Raw genomic sequence first — 21535 nt, forward strand, 5'->3', positions numbered from 1 at the left:
ACGTGTTTCTCTGTGCAGGCATGTACGACGGCGGTGAGCACACACCGAAGTTGCTGCCATGTTCCCACACCGTATGCCTGCACTGCCTCTCACGCATTGCTGCATCACAGACGCGTGATACAGGTGCCTTTCGTTGCCCCATCTGTCGTGAATTGATTGCCATCCCACGGGGAGGTGTGAGCGCTTTGCCACCTTCTTTCCTCGTTAACCAGTTGCTCGACCTCATGAGCAGACAACGAAGGGAAGTCATTCCAAAATGCTCGGTGCACATTAACCAGGTAAGTGTTTGGTTCATTTGTGTGTATCAATCTATTTCATTTATCCCAAGAGTTCAGTGGGTTTGTTTTGTTGATTATGTAGCATTAAGATATGACACAGTGAAGAAAATATGTAACATGTAATGTATAGAAGTAGCCTTATGGATATTGTAACACTGTATGTTGAAATGTGACCTGGAATTAAGAGGTGGTTAAATGCTTTGTAGGAACTGTTGTTCTGCGAGACGTGTGATACTGTCTTTTGCACTCAGTGCACTGGAGGCAACCACAGTACAGCAGTAATGAACTGTGAACACACAATCATACCATTCTCAATAGCCATCAAGCGAATGTCTGAAATTCTGCTGTACAAGGCCAATGACTGCATATCAAAGGTTTGTTCTCTAACTTCTATACTATTTATGTACTACACACACACACACACACACACACACACACACACACACACACACACACTGGCTCCTTAATTCTTTGATGGACAGGCATCATTGTAGCTAACCACATATGTGCAGCCTTAGAAAGGGCAAACAACACACTTCACAGCTTACTGCTCAGAGTTGATCATTCTCTAAACCAACCAAACATTATTTTTGGCTGAAGTTTCACTAAGTGACAGGAGAATCACCACACCATACTTCTGCCACATATTTACATGAGCTGATTTTCAGTACACAGGCATTGTTGTTCTTGGAAATGTCGTGTATTGCTTCATATAATACTTCAATATACAAGTGTTTCCTGTAATTGCTTATATTCTCAGATGCTAACGTTCCAAGAATGTAGTAGGAATATTATTTTTATTTAAATACAATTTTTTATACTTAAGACAACTTTGTGTAGTTATTCGCACTAACCACCATGATTCTGTTGTATGAAATATATCCAGCCAAAAAAGGATGACAGAAGAGGAATGTTACTAAATAATATGTGATCAAATTCCTTCTAGTGACAACAGCATTGGCAGTGTTGAACATAACCCAACATTCATGTGTCAAGCATTAGTGAGTGGTGATTAGCTGTGGAGACTATATTTAATGCCATTTTTTGTTGTTGTTTAGATGAATTTTTGCACACCTGTTGTAGAACACACATTAAAATAATAAATGTAATGTCTTAAAGCTGAATCTAATTTAAAATATGTAAATTATTGTTCGTACCCATCTAGGGTAAAAAAGTTAATAAAGTCCATGGTGATATAAACATGAAAATAGTAGAGGGGTGGGTAAGTGGGTGGAGAGTGTGTGTGTGTGTGTGTGTGTGTTTCATATATCAAACAAGGTTGTAGAATATGGATGATTAGGGGAACTATGCCACTGTTAGCGAAAATTTATTTTTAAACATGGTTTGTAATCCACATCAAACTGTAGTTCTCCTTATAACTGGCTAGGTAAGTCAGTTTATCGGTCAGAGGAAGGAAACAGCTTACCACTTCCAACAATAAATGCTTTATACATGATACTAACATGAGCAAACAGAAATGTTTTTGGTTAAGTGCAAAATGAACAAAAAAATTGTGTTAAGCAAGGTCTGAATTGTGAATGAAACACAAATGATTAAGTTTTGCTTTAACAGCACTTGTGCCTGATGTTTGTGAGTATCGAAGAGATTATTTCTCATGTTTCAGTGAACATTGTGTTGATGACATAGCATTCCATGATTCTCCTCATACTAGAACAGGGAAAGCTCAGTCATAGTGGTAAATAGGTAAACTGTTGGTAGAAGTTCCATCAATTTATAGAAATTTTATCCATTTAAGATGCTGTCATTTCGAAAAAAATCATTATGTGTATTATTGTTTATGTAATAGAAAGTATCATGCATGAAACACTACTTGGCCACGTGTGCTTCATCCTTAAGTTTTTGGCTTATATTATGAAAATAAATGTCTGTCATGCCATGTGAAGTCACCAATCCTATTATTTGAAGGAGGAGCAGGAGGAGGAGGACACTCTTAGTTTACAACGTTTACCAAGAGAGTCAGAAAATCCCAAGATGGCTGAAGGAGAATGAATGACTGTTACACAAGCAGATCATCATACAACAAATTCAGTTATAATGACACTACTGGAAAATTTTGTAATCGATATCTCAGTCTGTTATTGGCTAATAAATTGTCAAAATGATCCTAAAAAAAAGTTCTCTGAAGATTTATCTACAAACCTTTTAAGAGTTGTACATGAACGTCAGTATTACACTCTAGAGTACAAATAACATGTGAATAATGGTGATGGAATCCAAGGGTGTCATTTTTGTTATTTAATGCAGCAAAGGCACGTGCATACAATAATTCAAAATGTTATGATGACCACTCTACATGAGACTGAACGCTGCTTGGTGGCACTGCTGGCGCAAAACACAGCAATGAAATTTATAAGCTGAATAGAGAATCACTCATATGATGATATGAGCTGCAAAGGGGGAAATCCACTGACAAAGTGGAGATTGTTATGCTCCTGCACCTTGGAATGAGCATCTCGGAAAAGTGAAGCTTGTAGGATGCTCGTGTTCTACTGTTGTGAGCACCTGCGGAAAGTGGTGTAAGGATGGTGAAACGATGAGTAGGCAACAATGTGTTAGACATCCACGCCTCATCACAGAATATGGAAGTGAGGGGCTAACATGTACATCTACGTATACATGGATACTCTGCAAATCACATTTAAGTACCTGGCAAAGGGTTCATAGAACCAACTTCACAATAATTCTCTATTATTCCAATATTGTACAGCGCGCGGAAAAAACGAACATCATATCTTTCCGTGCGAGCCTTGATTTCCCGTACTTTATTATGGTGATCGTTACTCCCTATGTTTGTCAGCGTCAACAATATCTTCGCATTCGGAAGAGAAAGTTGATGAGTGAAATTTCGGTAAGATTCCGCCGCAACGAAAATCACCTTTTTTTTATGTGCACCCCAAATCCTGTATAATTTCAGTAACACCCTCTCCCCGATTTCGCGATAACACAAAACGTGCTGCCCCTCTTCGGACTTTCTCGGTGTACTCCGTCAGTCCTACCTGGTAAGGATCCCACATTGCGCAGCAGTATTCTAAAAGAGGACGGACAAGCGTGGTGTAGGCAGTCCCTTTAGTAGATCTGTTACATTTTCTAGATGTCCTACCAGTAAAACGCAAACTTTGGTTAGCCTACCCCACAACATTTTGTATGCGCTCCTTCCAATTTAAGTTGTTCGTAATTGTAATTCCTAATTGTTTAATTGAATTTACGGCCTTTAGATTTGACTGATTAATCGTGTGACTGAAGTTTAATGAATAACTTCTAGCACTCTTCGTTATTTAGGGTTAATTGTCAATTTTCGCACCATACAGATATCGTTTCTAAATCGTTTTGCAATTTGTTTTTATCATCTGATGGCTTTACTAGTCGATAAACGACAGCTTCATCTGCGAACAACCTAAGACGGCTGCTCAGATTGTCTCCAAAATCGTTTATATAGATAAAGAACAACAAAGGGCCTATAACACTTCCTTGGGGAACGCCAGAAATCACTTCTGTTTTACTCAATGACTTTCCGTCGATTACTACTTTCCGTTAATTACTACCTCTGACACGAAATCACGAATCCAGTCACATAACTGAGAGTATTCCATAAGAACGCAATTTCGGTAGAATCTGCTTGTGTGGCACAATGTCAAAAGCCTTCTGGAAATCTAGATGTACGGAATGAATTTGACTTCCCTTGTCAATAGCACTTAACACTTCGTGTGAGTAAAGAGCTAGTTGTGTCTAACAAGACCGATGTTGTCTAAATCCGTGTTGACTGTGTGTCACTAGACCGTTTCTTCGAGGTAAGTTATAATGTTCGAACATAATACATGTTCCAAAATCTTGCTGCATATCGACGTTATTGATATGGGCTTGTAATTTAGTGGATTACTCCTACTACCTTTCGCCGGCCGCGGTGGCCGTGCTGTTCTATGCGCTACAGTCTGGAACCGAGCGACCGCTAAGGTCGCAGGTTCGAATCCTGCCTCGGGCATGGATGTGTGTGATGTCCTTAGGTTAGTTAGATGTAATTAGTTCTAAGTTCTAGGCGACTGATGACCTCAGAAGTTAAGTCGCATAGTGCTCAGAGCCCAGCCTACTATCTTTCTTGACTATAGGTTTGGCCTGTGCAAGTTTCCACTCTTTGGGCACAGATCTTTCGTCTAGCGAAGGGATATATATGATTATTAAGTATGTAGCTCTTTTACCAGCATACTCTGAAAGGAACCTAACTGGTATACAGCCTGGACCGGAAGACTTGCTTTTAATAAGTGATTTAAGTTGCTTCAGTACTCCGAGGATATCCCCTTGTACGTTACTCATGTTGGCATCTGTTCTTGATTCGAATTCTGGAATATTTACTTCGTCGGCTTTGGTGAATGAATTTCGGAAACTGTGTTGAATTACTCTGCTTTGGCAGCACTGTCTTCCATAGTATCTCCATTGTTATCGCGCAGAGAAGGCATTGATATATCTTGCTGCTAGCATACTTCAAATACGACCAGAATCTCTTGGGATTTTCTGCCAGGTTTCGAGACAGAGTTTCGTTGTGGAAACTATTATAAGCATCTCGCATTGAAGTCCACGCTAAATTTCGAGCTTCTGTAAAAGATCGCGAATCTTAGATATTTGCGTCCGTTTAAGTTTGGCGTGCGTTTTTCGTTGCTTCTGCAAGCGTGTTCTGTGTACCAAGGAGGATAAGCTCTGTCGTAACACACACACAAAATTAATTTAAACTTTCTCCAAGACATCTGGTAGCTTCAAGCACTTTTCAAAGGAACTCACCATGCGACAGCGTACTGACTTAGTTGGTGCCTGTCAGTCTTTATCGCACTTGGTTGCCGCATTCAACTTGGTTCTTGCAGTTTCTGGGGATTGTGATTGTTAGGAAAACAAATGGAATTGAGACATTTGTTGTATTGTTAAGGCTGAAAGGGAAAGGAGAGGGTGAAATCCGATACAGGCACATAGTCTACTACTCTCAAATAGTACGAAGAGGACTGTGAAGCATATTAATGTTAGTGGTATTGAGAAACAGCTGAAATCCTTAAAATTGAACAAAGCTCGAGGGCCCGATGTAATCTGTCAGATTCTATACTGAAATTGCAGGTGAGTTAGCCCCTCTTCTAATTATAATCTATCGTAGATCCATTGAACAAAAAAACATGCCCAGTTCTTGGAAAAAGGCACAGATTAAACTGTCTACAAGAAGGTAGTGAGCTCAAACATAATGATGTATCTTGAACAGAATGACCTCCACAGTGTAAACCAGCATGGATTCCGAAAACAACAATCATATGAAACACAACTTGACCTTTTCTCAAAAAACATAGTGGATCAAGCCAATGAGCTAGATGTTGTATTTCTTGATTTCCAAAAAGCATTTGACTCAGTACCACACTTACACTTATTGTCAAAAGTATGATCATATGGTGTATTAAGTGAAATTTGTGACTGGATTGAGAACTGTGCTAGGGAAGACACAGCATGTCATCTTGGTTGGAGAGTCATCGTTAGATGTAGAAGTAACTTCCGGTGTGCCCCAGGGAAATGTGCTGGGACCCTTGCTGTTCATGTTGTATATTAATGACCTAGCATGCAATATTAAAAGTAAAATCAGGCTTTTTGTAGATGATCCAGTTATCTATAATGAAGTACTATCTGAAAGAAGCTGCATAAATATTCAGTCAGATCTTACTAAGATTTCAAAATGGTGCACAGATTGGAAACTTGCTTGATGTTCAGAAGTGTAAAATTTTGCACTTCACAAAATGAAAAAAACCATAGTTCCTATGATTATAATATCAATTAGTCACTACTGGTATTGGCCAACTCATACAAATACCTAGGTGTAACACTTTGTAGGGGTGTGAAATAGAATGATCACAGTTTCAGTTTGGGTAAAGCAGGTGGTAGACTTTGGTTTATAGGTAGAATACCGTGGAAGTGCAATCAGTCTACAAAAGATATTGCTTACAAATCACTCATACAGCCGGTTCTACAATATTGTTCGAGTGTGTGGGACCCATACCTGATAGGACTAACAGGGGATATTGACAATATACAGAGAAGGGCAGCATGAATGGTGATAGGTTTGTTTGCTCCATTGGAGAGTATCACACAGGTATTGAAGGAACTCAACTGGAAGACTCTTGAAGATAGACTTAAAAATATCCTGAGAAAATCTATTAACAAAATTTCAAGAACCAGCTTTAAATGATTACTCTAGGAATATACTACAACCCCCTATATATCGCTCACATAGGTATTGTGAGGCATTCAAACAGTTACTCTTTCCATGCTCCATACACAAATAAAACAAGAAGAAATCCTAATAACTGGTACAATGGGACATACCTTCTGCCAAGCACCTTTTGGTGGTCTGAAGAGTATAAATGTAACGTGGATGTAGACATAATGATCCTGTCCAATGGACAGATCACTATCAACATTCTAAATCTCTTGGGTGTGTCTTGGAGTGAGGCAGTGTGACAGGCATTTGTGCAAAGCAACTTTATGCAGCCTTCTCCTCCTCTTCAACAGCCAAATATGAGTTTCGAACATTTCTGACACACCAACATTCCAAGCGGCATTGGTATTAGCATTAGCATTAGCAATCTTGGCTGTTCAACATATCCCACACTGAATTAATAACAGATTGTTTATTGTGTAGGCTGCAGCAGTTATGTTGAATGGAATAATAATGGGCAAGTGATGGTAATTAAGAACTGCAGAAAACCAATCTTAAGATTGATGATCAAAATGGCAATGATACTTTTCAAAATTTCATGAGAAATACATTAGTGATATTATGGAATAAAAAATAACAATAAAATGCTTTTAATTGTAATGCTTATATACCTACAGATATGAATTAAGTTGGAGTTATATTGCTAAAGTATTATATATTGAATAAAGCATGGTTAGAAAAGTAATTAGTACATTTACATAAATTGTTTGAGAAGTTAACATGTTCTTTGGTCATGTTAAGTATCATCTCCAGATAAAAGATGTTAAATTGTTTCGTTTGTTGCAGCTGTCGCAGGCTCAAGATGCTGTAAGGCAAGAACTTCAGAGGTTGGATTTGGCAGCAGAGCAGTGCCTCGATCAGGTGAACAGAACATTTGCTGATGTGGCTGCACAACTGGAATCTCGAAGGCAGGAAATGGTTACTGCAGTTAGAGATGCCTGTGAAGAGAAGCGACGTGTACTCGAGGAGCAACTCGCTCTCATTGACGGTGAAAAGAACAAAGTCAGTGTTTCACGTTATTGCTTCTAATATAGTGCACTAAATGGATTATTAAATTGGTGACGTATCATTCTTTGTCTAATACTGTGCTTTACCTTTATCCCCTTAAATTCATCACAGGATTTCTGTCTGAGTGCAAAGGCAGGCTACTGATAAAAGTTCATTATCTTCCATGGCCAATGTTATTTTGAATAAAATAATTTTGGGTTTTAGGTTGCTTCACTACAAAACTAGAGCAATTAAGTTTCTTAATAGCTCTAGTTTTATTATGATGCTGCCTGATCCCCAAAATAATTGCAACAAAAAAATAAAATAAAAAACAAACTACAGATCATAGTATGAAGGCTTTCATGACCGGATGACACATCTTCTGGTGAACCTTCCGGGATGTAAGGTCGTGGTATTAGCATTAGCATTAGCAATCTTGGCTGTTCAACATATCCCACACTGAATTAATAACAGATTGTTTATTGTGTAGGCTGCAGCAGTTATGTTGAATGGAATAATAATGGGAAAGTGATGGTAATTAAGAACTGCAGAAAACCAATCTTAAGATTGATGATCAAAATGGCAATGATACTTTTAAAAATTTTATGAGAAATACATTAGTGAGATTACGGAATAAAAAATAACAATAAAATGCTTTTAATTGTAATGCTTATATACCTACAGATATGAATTAAGTTGGAGTTATATTGCTAAAGTATTATATATTGAATAAAGCATAGTTAGAAAAGTAATTAGTACATTTACATAAATTGTTTGAGAAGTTAACATGTTCTTTGGTCATGTTAAGTATCATCTCCAGATAAAAGATGTTAAATTGTTTCGTAGTTTCATGGACCACGACCTTACATCCCGGAAGGTTCACCAGAAGATACAAACTACAGAGTTCTGTGCTTCATCTTTCATATTAACTTCTATCCAGGGTAGATAATGTCCTTACCCTACAGTCATTATTTGATTTTAATTGGGTTACTGGGCATCATGTGTAGAGCATTTATGACATGCCTCTTTTTATGCTCAAATCTTGGATATGTGGAAATGACAGTTGCAAAGCAAACAACTGAAAAAGGATAAAAGAAACATCCAATTAAAAGCCAAAACTACTTATGTACGTTGGCTGATGTATCTTGTTCAACAAAAAACAATTTTGACAATATTATTTAGTTATGTGTTTTGTAGATTATTTGATCAATTGTGTTATTGAAATATGGAATGAGTCAGTTTACTGAATACGTATCTGTGATTAGTATTAACATGAACAGAAATGTTATTCATTAGTCTTACTTGTGCAACTACACTTAAAAACTAGAATGAGATTTTCATTCTGCAGCAGTGTGTGCACTGATATGAAACTTCCTGGCAGAATAAAGCTGTGTGCCGGCCCGAGACTCGAACTTGGGACCTTTGCCTTTCGTGGGCAAGTGCTCAATGGTAGAGCACTTGCCCGCAAAAGGCAAAGGTCCCGAGTTCGAGTCTCGGTCCGGCACACAGCTTTAATCTGGCAGGAAGTTTCACTTAAAAACTAGTTTTAATTTTTTATTTTTGCAGGCTACAGTTCTTAAATGGAATAAAAGGAGTTGTTCAGCAGAAATAGTTTTAGGTTAGATTTAAATCTCACTTTGCTAGCTATGTTATTGGGCAAATGACAAAAATTTTTGGTTACTGCATACTGAATTCCTTTCTGACCATTAACAGCTTTAATAACGGGTAACAAAGGCATTGACGTAGTGAAGTGGCACCCGGGTTACAATACTTTATTGGGCCTCTTGCCCCCTCGGCACCTGGGATATGACATACACTTTATTGTGCCCCCCCCCCCCCCCCATAAACACATATAGTAATGTAATATATAGAATATAATAATAATATATTTTCCAGAAAGTCTTGTATGTGTTGGAGACCGTGTGGTACCCTTCTGCAAGTGGCAGCTGGGGCATGATAGACTGCCTTGCACGCTCTAACCCCCCACCCCCCCCCACCCCCACATACTGTGGCACAGAATAAAGATCATTTTTCCTCTAGTAGGTTTGGACATCATTGATCTTCTCAAATTGCTATGAATTATTTTAGATGAATTTTATTAGCAAATTTATATATTATGATAATGTAGCTGAAATGCCTAACTGCTTGAAGGAGTACCTACATGTCAACCACAGGTGAATACCACATATTCTTACACTTTGCTTTTGCACTGTCAGTACTTCCTTTCTTTCTGAGTAATGAGTTAACCTAGAAAATTATCCCTTAAAACACTACTTTACCACATATATAAAGAGCAAAAGTAACTGAGTTTAATTGTTCAAGCAGCTCAAATACGCTTCCTCCAGTTTAAGTTTTCATCAATATATACATCCTAAAATTTGGAACATCTCCCCTGCTTCCCGACTTAAGTTTCATATGCTACATTAATTTTTGGTATGTCTGTCTGTTGAACAGAACTTAATATATTGTGTTTCCTCCAAATTTAAAGGATGTACATTTTCAGAGAACACTTTATACTTTAAAAAATATCATTGGCAATCTCTTCCGTAGCGCTCTCTCTCTCTCTCTCTCTCTCTCTCTCTCTCTCTCTCTCTAACTGCATTCGTTACAAAATTAGTGCTTTTTGCAAAAAGTACCAATGCTGCTTGATGAATCTTAATTGGAAAGTCATTAAACGAATGGAGGATAGAAGTGGACCCACAATTGAACCCTGTGGGGCTCCCTTCATGGTTTCTCCCTAGTCACTAAAATTCTTTCTCCTACATTGCTGTTTGAATTATTCAGCGCAACTTTGTGCAATCTACCTGTTAAATACAGTTCACACCAGTTGTGTGTAAAGCCATCAGTTCGATAAAACTTGTTTTCCTTAGAGTGTAATATTACCCACACAATCAAATGCCTTGAGAATGCCACAGAAAACACCAGCTGTCAATACTCAGTTACTTAGGGCTTCTGATATTTTGTGATTGAATGCGTGAATATCATTCTCTATAGACCAATCCTTCCGGAATCCAAACTGTGATGTGTTAAGTAAATTGTTTCAACTTAAATGTGAGGCTTATCTTGAGTACACTAGTTTTTCAAATATTTTGGGATAAGGTGTCAGTAGGAAAATTGGACAGTAATTATTGAAGTCTCTCATATCGCCTTTCTTATTAAGAGGTTTAACAATTGCATATTTTAATATGTGTGGAAAAATCACTGTCTGTGAAGCATTACATACATCACTAAGGACATTACTTGTTACGTTAAAACGACTCCTGAATTATGTTTGAAACTACATCAACATGATATGAGCTTTTGTTTTTGAGGACTTTTATAGTTCTATTAATCTAAGTGACAAATGTTGGTGTCTTAATAGTTGCTTGAAGTTTTGTGAAATATCATTTTTAAAATAGGTTTTTGCTTCTTCAACTGAATCATTTAATACTATTTTTGCTGTTACATTTAGAAAAAAATTCTTAAAAATACTTGCTACTTCTGAATTATCAGTTATAATGAGAACCGTTGAATGAGTATACATCAAAATAATGTCAGTTTTTTTAAAACTTTTTTTTTATTACCATTTTACCTGTTTCGAGAAGAGGACTTAGTGTGTGACTGTTTGCCTTTATATGTGTCAATCACCCACCTACAGTTTAATAGTAGAGACAGTCTTAAATTAAAATCTCATCCATTAGGATTTTGCTATGTTACAGTGATTCAGCAGCACAATTTTATTGTATTAAGTCTTCGTAGTAATAGAATTATTATTATTATTATTATTATTGTTATTGTAGTAGTAGTAGTAGTAGTAGTAGTAGTAGTAGTAGTAGTAGTTACATTCTTTCTAGAAAGTAAAATTTGAAATCATTGTAGTTAGTTCATAAAATCTTTTTACTACAGTAACATAACTTACGTAACATACACATACATTTTTCGGTAATTATAAAATTTTTATGTTAACTGCTTCTTCTGTTGATTCTAGGTAGAAAAATGTCATACTAAATGAAAAGCATTATATTGGTTATGTTATACAGGATTAATTTATTGAGTTAACCACTTTTCAGCTTACAAGGCCATAATCAGACTATATAACTACCGTAGCCAAAGAAGTTGCAATGTTTGTAAACAACACTGGAAAAGACTTTACTCATCTAGGCTGTAGCATGGACATATAGTACATGTCACCCTTGACTGGGTGGTGGTAATGCGACTTAAAACGCAAAACGTTGTACAGAAAATGAATACAGTATAAAGGCAGTGAGCAGGGAAAACACGAACACCATACTCAAAAACTGAGCCTATATAACAGTTTACATAAAATAAACATACAAAATAAAATAAAGCAAAATTAGTACTTGACAAGACCATTTCAAGCGGTGTTAAACATGGAAAGTGATGCAGAAACCAATTAAAAATAATTAGCAGGTGTGACAACTGAGTATATGGAGTATATAGGCAATCACAACATAATAAAAATAAGTGAATACATAGAGGAAAAGTAGGAATATGAAGGAACAATGTGGAATGTGATAGAAAATGGAGGATTATGTGAAGTTCAGAAGAGGGGAAGTATTAAGTTGTATTTGATAATTTAGGATTAAATCAGGAATGTGGGCATGAAAGAAGCATATTTACAGATTTTGAATCAAAGCTATTAACTAATATGAACCCAGTGCCTCCTAGAACGTATGGACTTCCTAAACTACATAAGAAAGGTGTACCCATCGACCCAGTTGTACCATCATTCAGTGCTTCACCTTACAAACCGGCTAGGAAACTGGACACCTTAAATAAGAGCAAGTCCAAATTCAAATCAAAGCATGGTATTTCAAACTCAGTGGATCTTGTAAATAAGATAAAACACCTGTTTATCTCACACAGAGATAAATTAGAGTCCTCTGATGTCTCTAGTTTCTTTTCCAACATAACAGTAGGGGAATATGTTGATATCCTGACGGAGTTGACAAACAAGTCTGATGTCAACCCTGAGGAATTGAATGACTTGAGATGGGCCACTCAACATGCTTAGCACAAAATTATTTCCAGTTCCAAGGGACACAGTTAGATGGGTAAACTATGGGGGTCCACTCTTAGTCCACCTTAGGCTTAAAAAAAAAAAAAAAAAAAAACTGACACTACAAGAAGCTCAGCCCATTTTTGCATAATTTATCAGTCAACTTCAAAATATTCAGTTCACAATGGAGACTGGCAACAAAATCCATAAACCTTCCTGCATCTCACCATGACATCAATACGCAGACACATATTTTTAAAATACATAGAAAAAGTAAAAATACAGACACAATAACACCTTCTTGGTCACATCATCCAGTGACACACAAACATGAAGCTCTCCACTAAATAATAATAATAATAATAATAATAAGGCCCGGGAAAAGAATAGGCCTCCGGTATGTTCTGCCAGTTGTAAAAGGCGATGAAAAGAACAAACCACTAATAGGGCTAACCCCCCTTTTAGTGTGATGAGTTGGTTCAGGACAGAACTAAAGAAGCCTCGGACAAGCGCCGTCATGGTCGGGGACGACGCTTGAACCCTATGCCCGCCCACAATGGTAACAACACTGCTAGCCAACTGGAAACTGATTTAAATCCAAATAGAGGGGTTTTGCAGGATATGCTTCCTGCAACCACCCTAGAAGGAAAACAAAGACAGAGGATGAGATGGTCAGATGAAGTTAATCGACACCTCATGTTCTGTTATTACCAAGCAACAAACCTAGGAACCAACACAACTGGATACAGATCACAAGTATACACAACATTTATTACCAGATACCCAGAATTAAAACTTTTAACAGAACAATGACTAGCTGATCAGATCCGTGTAATAATCAAAAATAACAGGATACCCCAGTCAGAATTAGAAAACATCAAACAACAAGTACAACAAATACTGGAACAAAATAATGTGCAATCAGAAGAAGAAGAAGAAGAAGAAGAAGAAGAAAATACAGTAATGGACTCAAACATCCCAGAGCAAACAAACAAAGAACAACATGCATCAATTAAACAATCAGAGGAAAACGAAATCTTAAGACAGCCACCAGAACAAACACAAATAGAACATGAAGTGACACACATGTTAGATATAGAAGAAAAATTTCAGTTGACATATATAGAATACAAAGACACAAATACAGACATTAGACCATTCTTGCATAGACCGCCAAATAACCCACAAGTCGAAACAACAATAAAAACTATCAACACAATCATACACAACAAAATAAATGAAAACACAACTATGGAAGAGTTACAACTACTGGTTTATACAGGAGCACTCACTACACTAAATATACACACTAGGCAGAGATCAGAACCAACCAAAACACAGAAGAAACCCACAAAACCAGCATGGCAACACAGGCTACAGATCAGAATAGAAAAACTGAGAAAAGACATCGGACAGCTAACACAATTTGTAAGAAATGAAATGTCAGAAAAAAAACGAAAAAGGTTAGGTAAAATCTCACAACAAGAAGCGATAGAGCAATTAGATGAAAAGAAGCAGAAATTACAAGCATTGGCCAAACGACTTAGAAGATACAAAAAAAGTGAAAATAGAAGGAAACAAAACCAAACATTCAACACAAACCAAAAGAAATTTTACCAGACAATAGATAACACACACTTTAAAATAGACAATCCACCAAACATAACAGAAATGGAACACTTCTGGAGCAACATATGGTCAAACCCGGTAAAATATAACAGGCATGCACGGTGGATACAAGCAGAAACAGGCACATACAAGTTGATACCACAAATGCCTGAAGTAAAAATTTTGCAACATGAAGTCACCCAAGCAATTAATTCTACTCACAATTGGAAAGCCCCTGGAAAAGATAAAATAGCAAATTTCTGAGGAAGTTCACCTCAACACATTCACATCTAACTAAATTATTTAACAGTTACATTGCAGACCCATACACATTCCCTGATACACTTACACATGGAATAACTTATCTGAAACCTAAAGATCAAGCAGACACCGCAAACCCAGCTAAATATCGCCCCATAACATGCCTACCAACAATATACAAAATATTAACTTCAGTCATTACACAGAAATTATTGACACATACAACACAGAACAAAATTATAAATGAAGAACAAAAAGGCTGCTGCAAGGGAGCACGAGGATGTAAAGAGCAATTGATAATAGATCAGAGGTGACATATCAAGCTAAAACTAAACAAAGGTTGCTATACTACGCATACATTGATTACCAAAAAGCTTTTGATAGTGTACCCCACTCACGGTTACTACAAATATTGGAAATATACAAAGTAGATCCTAAATTGATACAGTTCCTAAACATAGTAATGAAAAATTGGAAAACCACACTTAATATCCAAACAAATTCAAATAATATCATATCACAGCCAATACAGATTAAGCATGGAATATACCAAGGAGACTCATTAAGTCCTTTCTGGTTCTGCCTTGCTCTGAACCCACTATCCAACACGCTAAATAATACAAATTATGGATACAATATTACTGGAACATACCCACACAAAATCACATTTTTGCTATACGTGGATGATCTAAAACTACTGGCAGCAACAAATCAACAACTCAACCAATTACTAAATATAACAGAAGTATTCAGCAATGATATAAATATGGATTTTGGAACAGACAAATGTAAGAAAAATAGCACAGTCAAGGGAAAACACACTAAACAAGAAGATTACATATTGGATAACCACAGTGACTGCATAGAAGCGATGGAAAAAACAGATGCCTATAAATATCTAGGATACAGACAAAAAATAGGAATAGATAATACAAATATTAAAGAAGAACTAAAAGAAAAATATAGACAAAGACTAACAAAAATACTGAAAACAGAATTGACAGCAAGAAACAAGACAAAAGCTATAAATACTTATGCTATACCAATATTGACCTACTCATTTGGAGTAGTGAAATGGAGTAACACAGACCTAGAAGCACTCAATACACTTACATGATCACAATGCCACAAATATAGAATACATCACATACATTCAGCAACAGAAAGATTCACATTAAGCAGAAAGGAAGGAGGAAAGGGATTTATCGACATAAAAAACCTACATTATGGACAGGTAGCAAAATACACAAAGCAATCACTCATATAAATACATCGGCTACACCACTGCAATTTCATAACCACTTCTACAACCCTTTAGATCACATAACATCAACAGATACGAAGAAAGTAAATTGGAAAAAGAAAACACTACATGGCAAGCACCCTTATCATCTAACACAGCCACACATCGATCAAGACGCATCCAACACATGGCTAAGAAAAGGCAATATATACAGTGAGACGGAAGGATTCACGATTGCAATACAGGATCAAACAATAAACACCAGATATTACAGCAAACATATTATTAAAGATCCCAATACCACAACAGATAAATGCAGACTTTGCAAACAACAAATAGAAACAGTAGATCACATCACAAGCGGATGTACAATACTAGCAAATACAGAATACCCCAGAAGACATGACAATGTAGCAAAAATAATACATCAACAGCTTGCCTTACAACGTAAACTTATAAAACAACACATTCCCACATACAAGTATGCACCACAAAATGTACTGAAGAATGATGAATACAAATTATACTGGAACAGAACCATTATAACAGATAAAACAACACCACATAACAAACCTGACATCATACTCACCAATAAAAAGAAGAAATTAACACAACTAATAGAAATATCCATACCCAATACAACAAATATACAAAAGAAAACAGGAGAAAAAATTGAAAAATACATCCAACTGGCTGAGGAAGTCAAGGACATGTGGCATCAGAATTAAGTTGACATTATACCAATTGTACTATCAACTAAAGGAGTCATACCACACAATATCCACCAGTACATCAATGCAATACAGCTACATCCAAACTTATATATACAACTACAGAAATCTGTAATTATTGATACATGTTCAATTACCCGAAAGTTCCTAAATGCAATGTAACATATACCGTACAGTTAAAAGGAAGTCACGCTTGATCAAGGTCCGCGTCACTTTCCATTTTTGACCAGACATAACGTCTGAGAAAAGAAAGAATGATAATAATAATAGTACTTTATACAACATCGAATGATTCATTGCATATGTACAAAGACAGCTTACAGTTCTTGATGCATAACACAATAATACATTCTTCTGAATATATAATTGATTAACAAAATAATTATATTACAAATAAAATGATTTGTTTAGCAATATTTAATATTTTTTCAAAGCACTTCTTATTCTGCATGTAAGTATGATATTCTTCTAATGTGTAAAAGGAATTTTGTAACAGGAATTTCTTTAGCTGAAATTTAAGCTTCATTGTGGGAAGGGTCGTAACTGTAGTGGGCAGTTCACTGGCTAATTTTAAACCTGCATTGTGGACCCTTTTCATAGTGCTGTTCTGTGGTTGCTGATGTAATTTTTTTTTATTTCTGGTATTTTACTTATGCAAATCAGAACAAATGTTGGGCTGCAGTCTTTTAACAACTAATAAGGCTTTTAGGATGTACATGTTTACTATGGTTAGCACACCAGTATTCGGAAACTAGCCGTGGCATGAATCTTATAGATCTTTTTTTGAAGTATTAACTGCTTATTTAAATTTGTTTTGGTGGTTCCTCCCCAAATTTCTATTACATAATTCAGGTGAGAGGAAAATAAAGCATGGTATGCAGTCTTTGGAACAACAGTCTCTTTGCAGAACTTGCAAATCATATTAACTGCAAATATATTTGTAAACAACTTGCATGCTAGAGTGTCAACATGTGTGTCCCATTTTAAATTGCTTTGAATTGTTAAACCAAGGAATTTTACACTCAGTTTTTATTTTACTAATTCATTATGTATGTATAGTTTAATTTTGTCATTATAACTACTGTTGTTGACATCCGTGGGACATGTTTTACTGGTGCTTACATTTAAGTGGCTTTTGTTAAAATACTGAACAATTTCATTTGTCACATCATTACAATGGGTCTCTAGTTTGTTAAATGATTCCTTTTTACACATAATGGACACGTCATTCGCATACAGAAATACTTCGGAACTTTGAAGGCAATATTTTATGTCATTTACATAAATCAAAAAACAGAAGAGGACCCAATACAGGCCTGGGGAACTCCATATTTTATGTTAGTGATTTTGGATTTATGAACACCACTTCGAGTTTTGAGCATACAAACTGTTTTTGATTACTTACGTAAGACTTTATAAGGTAACGAACAGTGCTTCTAATGCCAATTTCCATAGCTCACCTACATAATAGGATAGTAGCATTCATGCACTCGAAAGATTGTTCTCAATGCCACTTATTACCTCTTCAGTCAACTGAGCAGATGCTGTACTAGTTGATTTACATTTTAAGAATCCATTTTTTTTTCCCCAAACATTAGGTTGTGCTTGTTGAGAAAGTTTATAATTCTTTTATATGACTTTCTCAATAGTCATTATGGACTTTCCTTTTGTGTTTTTATGTAGGAGGGTGGTTGTACATAATGCAAACTCTTTTGTCATTGCCATTCTGCCTCATCAGGAGCCTTGCAATCATAGCTTGTGAACAAATGCAGTACACCAGAGCTGAATTCTTGTGACTGTACAGTTGTATCAAAGTACTTAAGGAACTGGCATATTTCCTCAAAATATAAGTGTTATTAGAGTTAAAGTTAGGGAACTGCTTGCTGATATTGACTTGGACATTATGTGTACATCAGAGCACCACTGAAACAGTGACTCGGAGGCTTCCTGTGCCAAGATACAGATCAGCTGGCTGTTTTTCGAGGAGCTCTTTGAATAGTGGGGGAGTTGCCGTGTATGTGAAAATTGATATCCCATTTGAATCTGTTGATGTACTAAAGCACTGCACTAAACAGGTCATTGAGTGCTGTGCAGGAGCAATTGAATTTTCACTTTTCTCTTCAAGCTAGAAGCCAGAGAGAGTTATTCATTCACTTTCTATAAAGTACCAAAATTTAGTTGTGTGTGGTGACTTAATTTTATAATTGATTGTACAAGGATATTGGAAAATCTCTAAATTCATATCATCTGATGTAGACTGTATTATCTCTAACCATAGTGTAAGAGAACAGTATCATAAATAATAATAATAATAATAATAATAATAATAATAATAATAAAAAAGTTCCTTCATTCTTCATTATTAGACAGTGGATTCAATTACTGAAGGGGTTAATGGCCTTTCAAACTATGATGCACAAATTTAATACTAAAAGGAATTTGTGTGTGTTCATGTATGCACGCATGTGCACAATATAATACTTCCTTAACACACTTTCATGCTCTTTCAAAGTTGCTTTCCATTAGAGCATTTTAAACAGGGCACTAGTACTAACAGGCAACCTGCATGGCTGTTTAATGGAACAAGGATAGCATATGGAAAGAAGTGGTAATTACATCAAAACATTAGAAACAGCAACAATTGAACTACAGTAGCCCATTATAAATGCTGCTGTGAAGTGCTTAAAATGTTATTAGGATGGTAAAAACCATGTGATATGCAAACAGAATAGCTAGTTCTCAGGATAAAAATAAAGCAATACAGTCAGTCATGAAGGAATTGGCAGGCCCACAGAACATGGTCGAAGGTATATTAAGTCAATACATCATAATAAACATGTTATTACTGATAAGTCAGATATATATCCAGTATTAAGAGTCACAGTCTGAATACAGCAAGAGAATTAAGTAAAAACTTATTTTCTGTAGAAAATCATATAACTCCTGGAAAATGGCTTGCCAACACTGCTATCTGGAATACACTTTCGTGATACTGACAGGAGGGAGGCTGTGTCAGTAATTAATCACTAAATACTAAGGACAGTCATGGATATGATGGGGTATCTAGCAGGATACTGAAGCACTGTGCTGTGTATGTTAGCCACATTTGTAATTTTTTCTTTAGGAATGGTCAGTTTCCAAAAGGATTAAAGTACTCAATAGTAAACAGCTTAATAAAAAAAATAAAGAATGGCCAAAGATTTTGTGAAACCATTTGTGTGTAAGTAAGAAATAAAACAGATTAGAGAAACATTTGATATGTCTTTGAATTATGCTTGAAATCATGTACATTTTTAATTGGTAAATGTGAATAAGCAAATTTAGTTTTAGAAGGGATTAACAACTGAAAATGCTATATTCTCTTTTTTCTGTGAGGTACTGGACTGATCAAACCAGAAGTTACGAACATTAAGTGCCTTCTTTGATTTAACTAAGGTGTTTTAGTCTGTTGATGGCAACATACTGGGTGTTTCAAAATGAATATCAGGGTTTTAACGCTTTGTAGCATTTATTACATTTCACTTACAGTTATAAATAACACATCAAATGAATCACATTTGTCATACAGCACACAGTTGATGGTGAATTCTTCCCGAACCTTGATAACTGTATCTGGAGAAATTGTTGCAACAACTGCTTCAACCCCTTCTCTTAAGTTGGGTTGATCAGCTGGTAGCAGAGCCACATACACATGATCCTTTATGAATCTCCAAAGGTAAACATCGCAGGGCGTTAGATTGGGTGAATGTGGAGCCCAAGCAAAACATGCCCTATCTAGCCACTTGTGGCCAACCTAGCAGTCGGGTGCAATATCGTTTAACCAATTACATACTGAATTATGCCAGTGAGGTGGCACACCATCTTGCTGCCAAATAAATTTCTGTGGTTCAGCTTTTTCCAGCCGAGGAAAAGGCCACATTTCTAGCACATCAAGATAAGAAACACTAGTTATAGTTGCTTCACCAAAAAGGAAAGGCCTATATATTCTCCACCAGCTATGGCACAAAAACATTCAGTTTAGGGGAATTTCATTGCAACTGTACCATCTCATGGGGATTTGCTAACCCCCAGATGTGCACATTATGTATGCTCACATTTCCATGTAGGTGAAACATTGCTTCACCATTGAAGATGGCACAATCCAGAAAATCATCCTCATGCAGCTACATTCTGTTTGCAAAGTTGGTATGTAAATCATTGTCTGAAGGCTGTAGAGCTTGTAACAATTGCAAATGATAAGGACATAGTTGTAAATGTCTGCTTAAAAGTCTTCACACATACGTCACTGGAATTGCTAATTCAGAATTAGCCTTCTGAAGTGATTTCTGGGAGCTATGCATGAAAGACTCTCTCCCCTTCAAAAAGTTCTTCACTGTTGTTCACAGGATACAGATGAAACTGTTTGAGTTGTTCTTTTGCTTCATGTATTTTTTATAACTGTATGTTGAATGTAATAAATGCTATAAAGCCTTAAAACCCTAATACTCATTTTGAAACAACTGGTATTACTGCAGAAGTTAAACTGTTATAGAAAATGAGGGAGTAACTGACAACTGGTTCCTCACATACTTAAAGAACAGAAGGAAAAGGTCATTCTATACAATAATGAGAATGGCTGTGAGTTGGTGTCTGGATGGGGCACGGTGAAGTAGAGCGTCCCTCAGAGGTCAGTGATGGAACCACTATTGTGTCTTATGTAATAGATGATATATCTTCTAATACGACAGGTTATTCTAAAATACTTCTGTTCACTGATGATACTAGCTTGATACTGAAGGATGTTGAGTGCAACATAGGCAATGTGTCAAATAGTGCAACTGAAGATAAAAGTCCATGGCTGGAAGAAAATAAATTGATAATAAATCACAGTAAAACTCAGTTAAAACTGAGATTTTGACAGCACAGAATAGGTATATGTTTAATGAGTCTGAACAATTCAAATTCCTAAGTGTTCAGGTAGATGGTAAGCTGTCATTGATAGACCATGTCCAGGATCTTGTGAAAAAACTCAATACACTTCTTTTAAATATTGGTTGTTAAGACATGTAGAGATTAAAGGCATTAGCTGTCACTGGGAACTGATTTATAACAACAGAGCATGTTGAAAATTATAGCCAGACCAGGATTCAAACCCGAGTCTCCTGCTTACTAAGCTGATGTGCTGACCACTAT

General features: G+C 36.2%; 1 protein-coding gene across 5 annotated transcripts in view; it reads left to right on the forward strand.

Annotated features, from left to right (window-relative positions):
- LOC126251651 (tripartite motif-containing protein 2-like) overlaps positions 1-21535 on the forward strand; it is a 419447-nt gene that overhangs the window by 371100 nt on the left and 26812 nt on the right. For all 5 annotated transcript variants that reach the window (XM_049952206.1, XM_049952205.1, XM_049952207.1 and 2 more), the window contains exons 3-5: positions 19-278; positions 485-652; positions 7321-7536. In XM_049952206.1, coding sequence (XP_049808163.1) covers positions 19-278; positions 485-652; positions 7321-7536 — 644 coding nt within the window. The remainder of the gene's footprint in view (positions 1-18; positions 279-484; positions 653-7320; positions 7537-21535) is intronic.

This window comes from Schistocerca nitens, chromosome 4 (genome assembly GCF_023898315.1).
Source record: "Schistocerca nitens isolate TAMUIC-IGC-003100 chromosome 4, iqSchNite1.1, whole genome shotgun sequence".
NCBI classification, from domain to species: Eukaryota; Metazoa; Arthropoda; class Insecta; order Orthoptera; family Acrididae; genus Schistocerca; species Schistocerca nitens.